At 36.0% G+C, this 12,573-nt stretch overlaps 1 protein-coding gene and 2 long non-coding RNA genes across 3 annotated transcripts; 1 reads left to right on the top strand and 2 right to left on the bottom strand.

Annotated features, from left to right (window-relative positions):
* Positions 1-767: 767 nt before the first annotated feature.
* On the top strand, positions 768-2,740 carry LOC112569136. The gene is made up of 3 exons (XR_003100307.1): positions 768-953; positions 1,216-1,593; positions 1,972-2,740. It is a non-coding gene; the product is annotated as an uncharacterized LOC112569136 (long non-coding RNA).
* Positions 1,731-2,848, bottom strand: LOC112569137. The gene is made up of 2 exons (XR_003100308.1): positions 2,722-2,848; positions 1,731-2,503 (listed from the first exon to the last, which is right to left on the bottom strand). It is a non-coding gene; the product is annotated as an uncharacterized LOC112569137 (long non-coding RNA).
* A 692-nt stretch (positions 2,849-3,540) lies between these two features.
* On the bottom strand, positions 3,541-8,692 carry LOC112569135. The gene is made up of 6 exons (XM_025246835.1): positions 8,140-8,692; positions 6,780-7,130; positions 6,409-6,542; positions 5,412-5,601; positions 4,440-4,682; positions 3,541-3,696 (listed from the first exon to the last, which is right to left on the bottom strand). Exons 1-6 carry the CDS (start codon positions 8,213-8,215, stop codon positions 3,605-3,607), a joined length of 1,086 nt encoding a protein of 361 aa, XP_025102620.1. The 5' UTR covers positions 8,216-8,692; the 3' UTR covers positions 3,541-3,604.
* Positions 8,693-12,573: the final 3,881 nt, after the last annotated feature.

A 12,573-nucleotide genomic window follows, 5' to 3' on the forward strand; every position in this document is an offset into this window, starting at 1 on the left:
ATGTTTTTTTGCCAAGACATCATTGTCATACGCATTCGATTTGTTGTCCACCGCACAGCTTGTTTTACTGTGCAAATGCAATACAGAGTTGATAAAATTTTCATTTTTATTTTCATGTGCAGACCACGCAACACGTGCAGTGACTCATGGGACCGTTAGTGCCGGGAAGACTGGGAGTTGATCATATTAGAGAACGAAAACATCCCAAAGCAAAACACCAAAAAAAAGAAAAAAAAAAAAACCCATAGTTTTAAATTCCCTAACTTTCAATCTTAAGAGGTTGTTCGTAACCACTACATTACAGAGACGTTGCTCACTGAGCTCTCTAATCTCACCTACTTGTAGTTTAACATTGTCTGTATTGTGCTGGGCTCTCATTTATTTTACCCTTACCTTTATTAGGTCACTAACATTACTAGCTGGAACCGGTTTATTCATGTGACGAGAAGGCGATATGTGTGTGTGTGCGCGTAAATATACTCAGTAATTTACATTGAGTCTGTTTAATTTCTTTGGTGTAACTTCCAGCAAATATTTCAATTGTTGAAATATTTCTATACATAATTGACATATGACGTATAAAAAATACCTACACGAAAGTGTATTTTTGTGGTGTAACTTGCATTAATCGATTCGTATCGAAGAACTATCTGTGCATCAGCTGTTTCGCACGTGGACGTCAACTCCGTTGGTCCACTGTATGTCACACGCGCAGTGCTGAGCAGTATATATACTGCTGTACGTCGTCAGTAGACCTTACTTCACATCGGGCTTAGTGTACAAGTGGACACGTTTCACACAACCATTTTTTAGTAGGAATAGATCTTTACATCACATTACTTTCACGATATATTCTGTTTGAAATCCTTTTACGATGGGAAGTTACCTTGAATTAGTATTTTGCATTTCAACGGTTGTAAGTGTTTTCATACTTACTTTGCCTGGTCCTGCAGGTAAGATTCTCATTTTTTTATGAAGACTAAAGTCATGCAAGCATCATGCGCTGACCTATATTAATGTGCGAAGACTTTAGTAGACATGTTCACCTGACTTTAAATAATCTTTAGTATGACTTGTTTTTGATAGTGATACTCGTCACACACAAATATTTCATCTCTGTTAATTTGATGAATTAATGGCAAAGTTAAAATATCAAACTTTGAACGAAGATTTCCGTTTGTTTCGATCTCAAATAAAGTAATGCACCTTTTTCAGTTTCAGAAGACAATGTGTGGTGACAACTGCATGTCCTTCATTGCTTAAAGATAGCGAACTGCAAAAATACAGTGCACAGTGAATAGTATTGGTATATCCACGCAAATTGCGATTATTCCGCTTCTACTGTGATGTTCGAGTTGTTCACGACCTAATGGGTGCTGATCACCTTTGTGCAGCAGACTACCGTGTGACTTGTCTTCTAGTAAAGGAAAAAGCATGTCGATGTAAAAGTTCTGACGATGGAATATACAGTACACATATAGCTTTTAGCTAACAAGACTGTGCACGATGGAAAATTTGTAAAGTGTATTGTTGACTGTATTGGAGGTAATGTATCGTATGGGGACAATGGCCATTGCAACGGTCTTCAATTTGGTAAGCAGCACACTACACTTGAATTTTTTAAATGGTGTTTCAAACGCAAATCCAAAAGGCATGTGTATTATTTCTATAACTCAACTGTTATGTAGAAAGATAATATGCAAGAATGTAGAAGTCATCACCAGAATTACTTAAATGGTAAACATTTTAATTTTGATCATTCACTCCACCTGTTAAGACATTTTTTAAAATTCTTTACATACATTAACACAGACACTTTAGAATGAATTTTACAATGTACAGGAAATCGTATAAAAAAACTAAAACACTCCTTTTGCATTATGGAAGTAAATTATCACACAATCTATTTGAAGCGCAATGCGACACTGTAAGTTCTTCCATTGATTTGATCCCTTATTTTTGTTTGTGCAGCGCAGTGATTGTTCATCTTCAATTCATGCTTGAAGCTTGTAATGTCTTAAGGAGAAGGCTGAGCCTAAGTTAATCATAAACTATCTTATTGTGAATGTGGTAATTGTACGAGATATGAACAATCTTTCTGTAGCAACTCAACGTGTATATTTGCCTTTGCAAACATTTTATGTCAGTGGGAAGATGAGGATGACTTCTGGAGAAGACCATTTCAACTTTTAAATAAAGACAGATTTCCAGAGAGCTGTTAATTATATAAAACTATTCAATTGGAAACCTAATTATTTGTTTTAAAAACTATGACAACGTGCAGGTTTGATGAGGTGTGAAAGACTGATCATTAGCAAGACTGACCTTTGGAAAAAAGTATATTGCAGTTTTCAAAAATGATTGTTCTGTTTATTTTTAAGTTTCCAGTAGTGGAGTCAGTATTACATCGGCTATAATTAATTTGTGAATTTTGGCTATGACAGGCTGGCATAAGGGGAGCTGACTCCTACATCGTGAAGACGTAGGCCATCGTATACGTCTCCTGAGACAGCAAAAGGCAAACATAAAAATCGTCAATACAGTTCAATTTAAATTTATGAATATGTCAATATAGATCACCAGTCGGTGAGCTAATAGAATGTTTGAGATGCAATGGTATTAAGTATTCAACTACAGCTATGTACATATTATATACCCAAGAACCAGCAATAACTCATCAAATGCGAACAACAATGGATGTATAAATTCTAAAGCATTCACATTAAAGATGTTCATTATCTGGCGTGTTTGAAGTTTTTCTTGACAATACACTCCCTTCAACGTTAGTATAAGCAGCTGTCTGACCAGTCGCACCACTGCTGAAAGCTTCCTATGCGCTCTCTTGTTCTGCAAGGAGATATAAATTCTATTACTCTACATCCATTAAAAATGGACACATGTATTTAATTATAGACAAGCTAATATATGACTTTGCCTAAATGACCAAAGAACGACATTTATGGTAAAGTACAAAGCATAAAAACTTGTTACGTTCTCATCGTGTCCTAGATCTAAGTGAATTGAGCTCAGTGGTTTTATCGGATAAAATATCTTCCCGTCTGAAAAAGAAAGATTTACTTACTTTTGGCATGTTTTGTCCCAACACCTATCTCTTAGGTACTGAAAAAGTGCATTAGAAACGTCATAAGTGACAAGGACACATTTGCCGAATCCATAAAAGCCGTTTATACAACATATTTTAGCGATTCTCAGGACACGTGGTCTTGAAAACAGTTAATAATTTATTTTGTTGTGAACCAAAAACAATAAACATTCTCTAAAGAAAAGATTTACTCTGCCGTTAATCAAACGATGTTTACTACAGACACGCTAAATTCCTCTGTCGCAAGTCCAACTACTTACGGAACTGTAAGCTGTATGTTTCTTCCTCCTGAAAAAAAGAAATTAAAAAAAATTACTACTAACTTGCAATATATAATACATGTGCAGAATAAAATAGAAATATAACATGGTTTATTTATTTTTTATATATTTCTGCGTCAGATAACTTAAGAGCACGAGAAATTTTAATAACCTCTAGTGTTTGAAGTCTGCTCCTTCGTGCGCCAGAAGAAGACAAGAACTAATGTTGCAACAATGACAGCTAGCTGAAGCAACCCCTCAGGCCGATCCCTAGGCCGGACCTTTGACCTCGGCTGAACTCAGCTGATATTAAATCGTCGCACGTCGTCGGATCTGTAATACAAATGGAGAAAACAATGGTAGTTTTTAAATGAGTACTGAGTATGGATTATTTCTTATAGCTATATACCATATGTTAAACGAGCTGTCGATGTTCCAGATATTTCATCCTTAGTAACCATATTCTTTAATACTACTATCATCATCATCATGATAACCATCATCATATCATCATCCTTAGCATTATTTTTCATTTTTGTCAATCTTTAATACATTTCAAAATAAGAGCAACACTACTTTTTCAGAATTAAACTGTCCTGATCTGCTAACTCTTCACCGCCTCTTCGGGCTCTGATGCCCGAAACCGCGCGTAATCCACTTCCGCTGGACGGGCGTACAGGACCGAAGGGTTTTTAATTTTTTTTGGCGTTTACAGCGCTTTTTTTTGGTAAAGAATCGCTTAGTTACGATAGCTTGTGCATTTCTGAACGCAGTTATTTCCCTTGTAAAGGGAGGGTACTCTGTCTTGACTTAACTATCGTCAATTTTCCAGAGTAACCTTTCTTTTCCCCTTGAAAAAAAAATGGCGAGACGATGTACGATAAATATGCGGCTAGTTCCTCGGATTTTCAAAAATCTGGCATTTTTGCATATCTTTTTTTAAATGCACGACTACTTGGTGACAGACATATTTCTTTCTATTTAATATCTTAAATATAATATCCAATAATTAACCCAAACGTAGTCATTGTGATGATACTTCTTTTAATTTTGTTTTGAAAATGTTAGCAGCTCACAAGTCATGATAAGTGTGTAGGTCAGTGACTGCTGGACTGTCCTGTTCCATGTCAGACTACACACGTAGTTCTCTCCATGCTGCTCTGTTCTCAGGCCCTTTAGTGACAGTTGGCTGGACACTGTGTTGTTCCACTGCATTGTTCCTGGAGGTGAACCTAAATCACTGACAGCACATTGACAGTTGAGGTCAGCACCTGTCACGTACTGAGGACAGTTGTGAGTCAGACTACCGGCTGGTCGTCCTGAAATGAAATATTGGGGTCGCTTAGCTGATAATTGTTAGATTTGTTACCTCAAGCTTTGTGGGCGTTAAGATGGGTAAACTGTTTTATTTTTTATAGAAATAAAAACATGATTAACAATATATTACATTCCACTTTCGGAAATAATGTTAATGTATTCTGAATACTGGTTGTGTCTCATGAAAGAAATGAAACGGAACTATTTGTCTTCCTATCCAGGCAGTAGTGTCCTTTCTGCGTGCGAATAGTTATCAAACTTTTAATTTTGACGAGGCTTGCAGAGAACCAAGAGTCAAGAGACTAAGGGTTCATAGTCTATGCTGACTTGAAACTAGACATTAATCCAAATTTTACAAATTAAGTATATTTTTACATTTCTTCTTCTTACATTCTGTTACATTTGTTCTGCCGTTCTCACGTATAATTGACTTACGATGTAGCAATAATTCGTCAAGAAGTAAAAATTTCTATTTTTATGCAACCAGTTCATTTTACAAATACCTTTACTGTGAGGCTGTTTAAAGACTGTAATATGCAAAACAATAATTTACATTAAGATTTTCTTTACTTTTGGCCTTTGTGATATTAAGGTTAACAGACGCTGTTAATGGTAGAAGCTTAATAAATTATAAAGTAATCCTCACCCAACAGCATTACAGAAGGTATCAACATAGGGGTAAACGTATTCTTGCTTTAGGAAAGGAGTGTAATTCAAACAACGGAACTTACGTATGATGTTACTTCCGATAAAGTTTGCCGAGACATTTACATTTCCAGGAGTGATGAAGACCTCGTACGTGTACCGTCCTTCAGATGGTAAGAAGGAGGTGATGTTACAGACACCAGACACATAGCCGTCAGGTGATGTTTGTGTGACTGACAGTTGTACAGCTGGTAACAGGACAGTGGTACCTGACATCTTTTTGTGAAGAATGGAAAGCAGTTAAAAGCGCAGTTAGTGACAGTTACTGAAAAAAACGTTTAACAAGAACGGCTAATTTTTTTTCTTCCTTGATTCAGTTAGGTAAAGTGACAGTATATTGTTGCCACTGGATAACGTTAGGTTTAAATTTATAAAAGTAATTACTTTATATGATTATAAATGCAAATAATACTGTTAAGGCAATAGGCCAATTCTACTGGTAATAAATTTAGTGTAGGGATATTAAAGCAACTTAGCGAAAACAGAAACGTGGTTTGAAAAAGAAAAATATTCCTATGAGTTGTTTAAGGAAGTATATGACTGATTTAATGAGATTTGGTAAGACAAGAATGTCATTTTGTCAAGTCAAGAAAATGTTTAAGATGATTTTTGAACAATTTCACAGCTTTTATGTGTATTTGTATCTGACGATCCACACGCACCCTTTCCTAAGAACTGAATATAGACAGAAATAATGTAAAGTGTGAATGCTCAATAGAATCAATGAATCTGTTAAACCTAAATACATAGTGATCGAACATCTTTTGTAATTTGTTTATAAAGTACAAGGATTCCCTAAGTATGAAATAATTATTTACTACTACTAATAATAATAGTAAACACTTTTATGTAGCTCAATTACCGTTAAAACGTAGAATCACTTGACAATGATTACACACACATACGAAAATTAAATCCAATGAATTTTTCATACATTCATAACCGATAAAAAAGAAAAATCATAGCGCTAAGCAAAGGTACAGCTATTAGAAAATTACTAAAATATTATTAGTGCTAACCTACCTGGTCATGTTGACGTAGCTGGCATGAATACCTGCGTCTTCTAGACCTTGTCTTGTTAATACTGCAGTTAACAACGACTGACCATGTACTAACTGTACTGAAGTATACTTCACACATGGATCCACTGGCCCGATCTTTAAAAACAATTTAAGTCATATGATAATTTTCAATGAAATATGTCTAAAGGGGGAAAAAAGCATAAACTTCGTTACTACTCATGCTCTTATCTTGAAATGCACATTCCGCGATAATGTTTACTTTTGTGACACGAACTTGTCGAAATGATTTCTTGTAGTTCAAGTTTTTTTTTAAATTGAAGACGCACAGAATAATTGAAGTATTTATATGATTTTCAAAAAGAAAGTACTTACATATGTAGTCTAAAAGACAAGTAGTCTCGTCGTTTCCTTCCTGACTAGTACATGTTAATGATCCTTTCTCTGAGAACGTAGATAAAGTTGTGCCTGACAATGCTGAAATGGAACTTGCTGTTGCAGATGTCCTGCTTAAGTGAAACGCTTTTGACAGAGCACCAGGAATACATGTTGATGTACCTCCAGTCAATGGCTGACAACTACCAAGCGCGATAATCTGATTGTCGTACACCAGTTTCGACAACACAGTCTGTTGGGCAGTAAACCCTGTACAGGTAAAGGTGTTGAAGTTTCTGGTTTCATCACACTCCAGTACGACATTACCCGCGCATAGGGAAAGGGACATCACTGCAAGTAAGAAATATACAAAGTAATACATTTTCACTATCATGTTAAAAAATTGATCTTAATGAACGTGAATATCAGTCAACAATTATTAATTATATGAGTTACTGAGTACAAGCAACACGATTTGCATGACTTAGTTTTATAAATTAAAAGTTTAGGACATTAACATTTTATATTTCACTATAACCAAATGAAGTTCATCCTAAATATCTTTTAAAATACAGACTGCCTGGTATCAACTTCAAAGAAATTTCATCGATCAGCCTGTGACATCGATTAGTCTTAATCTTTGTTTTCACCTTTGCTCTGCATATCATTTGTACCTGTTGAGTCTTTATGTCCGATTTATTATTACGAAGCTCGGTCACTATCCCAAAAAGAGTTTTTTTTTTTTTTCAAAACTTATCTCGTACGTATGTTTACCTTTCTTTCTATTGTTTTCCTCGAAATAAAGCTACGTGTACATAATCTCTCGGCCATTGTTTTGCTCCGTTAGTTTTAACTAAAGAACATATGTGGCACGTGTTAACCTTATTGCCCTGGGGTTAGTAGCAGGTAGATTTGTTTATTGTGGCCGTTCTTTATTATTTTGTACTACATACACGCTCTGTGACTTCCGCGACACACAAACACACAGACTACCACTGTGAACAGTATGGTTACCACAACTGCTAAGGGAAAGTACTAGTTATTTACACTCGTATGTGTGAATTGTCTCCCATTGTTTACTGCAGGTGGTTGCGAGGGGAGACTGCGGCAACAATTCAGCGGGTAGTTCAGAATTAATCAGTTTACCACCACAATAAAAACTAGTTGATTCATATTGGGGTGGCTGACCCCTTACTCATAAATTCATACAAAGAATTTAAAGGTTAAAACTGTGAGAACCACTGCGACATATTTGTTTACACATAAATATACAAGCAGTTGTAAACATTCCTGCTTCCCTCATTTCGGATATACTATACGCGACATAGAATAGTAAACCAGATGTTTACGAGCTACTTACCGACAGACCGTTGTAGACAGAAGACTAATAACAACCAGAAGCACTTCCACATGTCTAGACTTGAGATACAATGCATGTCTAAGGCAACTATGAACTATCCCACGGTGACTGATCAGGTGTACAATGCACTTCTATGGGGCTGCGGGCTTGAACTGTAAGTCAAGGAGTTGACCTTCCGTGTACAAAGAAGCGTTAGTCATGTATGATTACATATAAACATGATTGCAGACTTGTGCACAAATATGTTCACTTACTTTTTCCAGAGATAAAAGTATGAGTTAATAATATTATGCTTTATTGTGAACAGTGTTTTGGAGAGAGTAGCTGTGTATGTTTTGGAACCTGCCAGGACATGATTTGGAACACATAGGGCGTGCGACAGGGCGCTCTACATAATCTTTATAGGAATATCCTGAAGTGTTTTATTCACACTGTCTTGCCCCTGCTATTCACACTCAAAACAGCATTCATCTCGTCTTTCAGTTGTTGGTTTTATACAGCCTTGAGTGTGTACATCCTGAAGGAGAAAATCCTTTCCTTATCACATTTTATACTAGGCTGACAAGCCTCAAGAGCCATTGCACATAAGCCTCTGTGTGTAGTGCAGCACACATGCCGGTCTTGAATTGTGAGGTCACAAGGTCAGCTTGTACCTTTTGCGTGCGGGTGCAGAGAATCTCACTCTCCCTCCCGTTAACCCCCTCCAACAGCAATGCGCAAACATAAATGTATTAAGCATTATGAGCAAAAATTAACAATATTTTCTATATGTCTATACCAGTGGTTCTTAACCTTGTTTGAGGTACCGAACCCACAAGTTTCATATGTACATTCACCGAGCCCTTCTTTAGTGTCATCACGAATTGTGGGTATGTCTTGACCTCCGTGGCGGAGGCTCCGCCGAACCCCTGAGACCGACTCACCGAACCCCTAGGGTTCGATCTAACCCCGGTTAAGAACCACTGGTCTATACATTACCACAGAGACTTTATGCAAGCAATTATTTCACACTCTGTGACGCATTCTCGCCGATTTCTGGTTATGTGCATGCGATGTCTTGCAGATCATGTGAGTGCTAATACCATAATACCACACGCAAGGAACTGACTGGCGATTATTCATTTGACTTTACAAACACTTCCTTCCATTAAGCTGGCCTGGTTCCAAGTGCGAGGTGGAGGTCAGGAGATGTTGCGGTTGTAGATAAACCAGGAACACGAATTACTCATGGATCCGCGAGAGCGCGGTTGATACCACACCGACAACCACCAACACGGAAGGAGATGAGACCACCAACCGCCGAGTCTTGCAGAAGAGCTGTAGATCTTATTAATAGTATCAGGTCAACGGAGTGTTTGTCAATACGGTTTCTATGACAGCATAGACAGTACAATGTAATCATGAGTCACACTGCGGCTATTATTCAAGGAGGTCTTTGCTTTTAGAAACCAGTTATTTTATTTGTGTAACATTTAACACGTTCCTTCAAACAGCATCATGTTTCAGACTCGTCTGATGGTTTCCCTAGTATAAGTGCTGTATATTTGTGTTCCTTAGTTCAAAAAAAGTCTTCTGCTTACCTTGAGAACGCGGGAATGTTTATTGACTATGCACCCCTCTTTCCAATATAATTATATGAATAATAAACACTCACATCAAACGAAAGAAATATTTCCAGGATAGTATTATGTAATGCACTAAATAATAAAATATGACGGACCCTAGACGTATAATATTGGTGATATAGGTAAATGTTAGCATCATTAAAAAGCACTTTTAGTTTGCTTCATATTGAGACAAACGTTTATTACTGGACTGTTTGCAGACGATTTTTTTTCACTAGTTAGCTATTCAAAAGAGGCTTTTTGTGTACAAATCTTTCAGTTTAGCCACGTTTCTGGTTAACTACTAGAGGAAGATGTATACAAAGCTTAAGGTTTATTCACATTCATTCTTTAGGCTCGCCGAGGACTAGGAAGGGCTAACGTTGGTCTCGGCAGACAGACAGCAGTCCACATCTACACGTCCGGGGATTAGTTTTCCATTATATTATCTTTCTAGATGTCACGCCAAGCCAATATGTATTTGTTGTCCCACATCTTCTCTATCAACCAAGTGAAGCAATAGTCAATTTCTTTAATGATAATATTTGATTTATTGTACAGTTTTACATATGATTAATTTATCAAATATAGCAACCTGAAAGTCATTAATAAGAAATATTATAATCCCCTCTGTTATTTATCTCTATGAAGATTAGAGTCAACAGGAACAAAAAATAATTATGATAAAAAGTATGATCTGGCTGTCGTCTCCATCCTCTGCACTTGAGCTTAGCATTAATACAGTCTTTAAGACAGATAGTTGTAATGGTGTAGTAAAGCTGACACGTATACTCTAGTCTTTGGCACACAAACAAATTATGAAGACAGTTTTGAATAAAATTGCAAATAATATCACAAAGATACGATGTATGGGCATTTCACTTTCTTTAAATGTATTTTATAGCCTGCAAAACTTTGTATATACAGCTGAAAGTGCATTTTGCTGATTTTTAGGTTATAATTTACTCATCTTCTCGCCTATGTCAGGCTAACATAAGGTGAACTCACTCCAACATTTTGAAGGTCAAGGCCGTCATATAAGTTTCCTTGGAAACAATAACAAAACCGTGTGAATATAGATTTACTATAATTATAACATAATTTACACTTATAAATAAATGTTTATATTGTTGATTCGATGTAATGGTTAGAGTATCAGACCTAAGTAAGTTTGTAGCACAATTAAGTAAATTTAAGTAAGAAAAAAATCCACCTACACACACACACACACAAAATATGATGACAAAAATACTAGATAGCATTACGAACACATTCATACATAGTTTTATAATTTACCTATTTCAATCTGAATTTGACTTATCTAGAGAGTGAACAGCGGCCATTGACTACAATCGTTTCAAGTGTTACCTGTCTTGTTTGAAGTCTTCCTTGATGACAAATGACTTCCTTCAACGTTAGTGTATGCAGGTGTCTGTCCAGTCTCATTACCGATAGCTTCATACGGACTCTCGTGTTCTGAGTTCAAAAATAATGCATTTAGTACATATTTATAATATATATAGTTGACAATTTTACGAGAAATATTTAACTGTCGGCACTGTGTTAAATTTTTCTGTACACAGCATAACACAGAGAGAATCTATCGCACAGGTTTAATAAAAGCAAGTCCCATTCTTACCCCGTGCTGAAGATGAAGGCAGTTCAGTTCTTTTATCGCGCGAAATATCTTCTGTCCTGGAAAACATAACATCCTCTGTTTCATACCAAATTATTTCAGCTAATGTCCACCCAAATAACACAATAATAATTAAATCTTTTTTTATCTTTTACTCGTATGAAAGTATGCAAAGCACACACACACACACTCACAGAGTCGGACAGACTGACACATAAAAGTAGAGTTAAATGATTATTCTATACTCTACCCTTTTATTTAAGAACACGTTGTGTAAGTGTAAAGTATTGGTTTCTCGTTATCTATGTCAACAAATACAAAAGTCACGCTGACATGGTATAAAGCAGCTTACATTATGAGGTACTATTACTTCGGTTAGATGCACCTCATAAGAGTTCATGTTTAATCCTTCAATGACCAAATGCAGACTACTACTAGTGCTACTCATCCTCCTCTACTAAATGTGTTATAAATCACATATAATAAAATTCTCTAAGGTTATCACTGTTGCCAAACATATTCTACTTAAATGACTCTACTTACGAACTGTAACCTGTATTTCCTCTTCCACTGGAAAAAAATGACAATTGCAGTAATAACTATTCAAATATTCAAAAATATTTGTGAATCTATTCAAAGAACTAATACTTTTAATGCAAAATATTTTCTTTCTTTTATTTTGTAGTCTGCAATGCATTAGCGAAAATATATGAATATGCTTGGGGAATTAAAAAATTAGTGAAAAAAAATACGTTGAAACTTTGAAGAAAAAGTATGTCGGTCGTCAATTATTATAGAAACTCCATTCATCGCTACGTCTCAGACACCGTGTCTTAGATATATATTATATGAAGCTACTTTATTTACTTCATAAGTTTGCTTAATGATTATGTTCTATAATAATCAGTTTTATCACTTTAGCTTTCATGTTCCCGCTGTTTTGTCTACCAGAAAAAGACAAGATGTACTGTTGCAACCTAACAGCTTCAGCAGCTCAGCGATGCCGCAGACCGAATACCAAAGACTCGACTGAACTCGGAACTTGTTGCATCGTCGCGCTTTTTCACTCCCAGAAAAATAGAAAATTCAGACGAAATAAAATACAGAGTATATTGTTCGTGAAACGGATTGTCGAATCTACAGTTTCTTGCGAAAGTGACTGGAAACGTATGTAAATGAGACAGGGATAAAAGA

Source organism: Pomacea canaliculata, linkage group LG7 (genome assembly GCF_003073045.1).
Source record: "Pomacea canaliculata isolate SZHN2017 linkage group LG7, ASM307304v1, whole genome shotgun sequence".
In the NCBI taxonomy this organism is placed as follows: domain Eukaryota; kingdom Metazoa; phylum Mollusca; class Gastropoda; order Architaenioglossa; family Ampullariidae; genus Pomacea; species Pomacea canaliculata.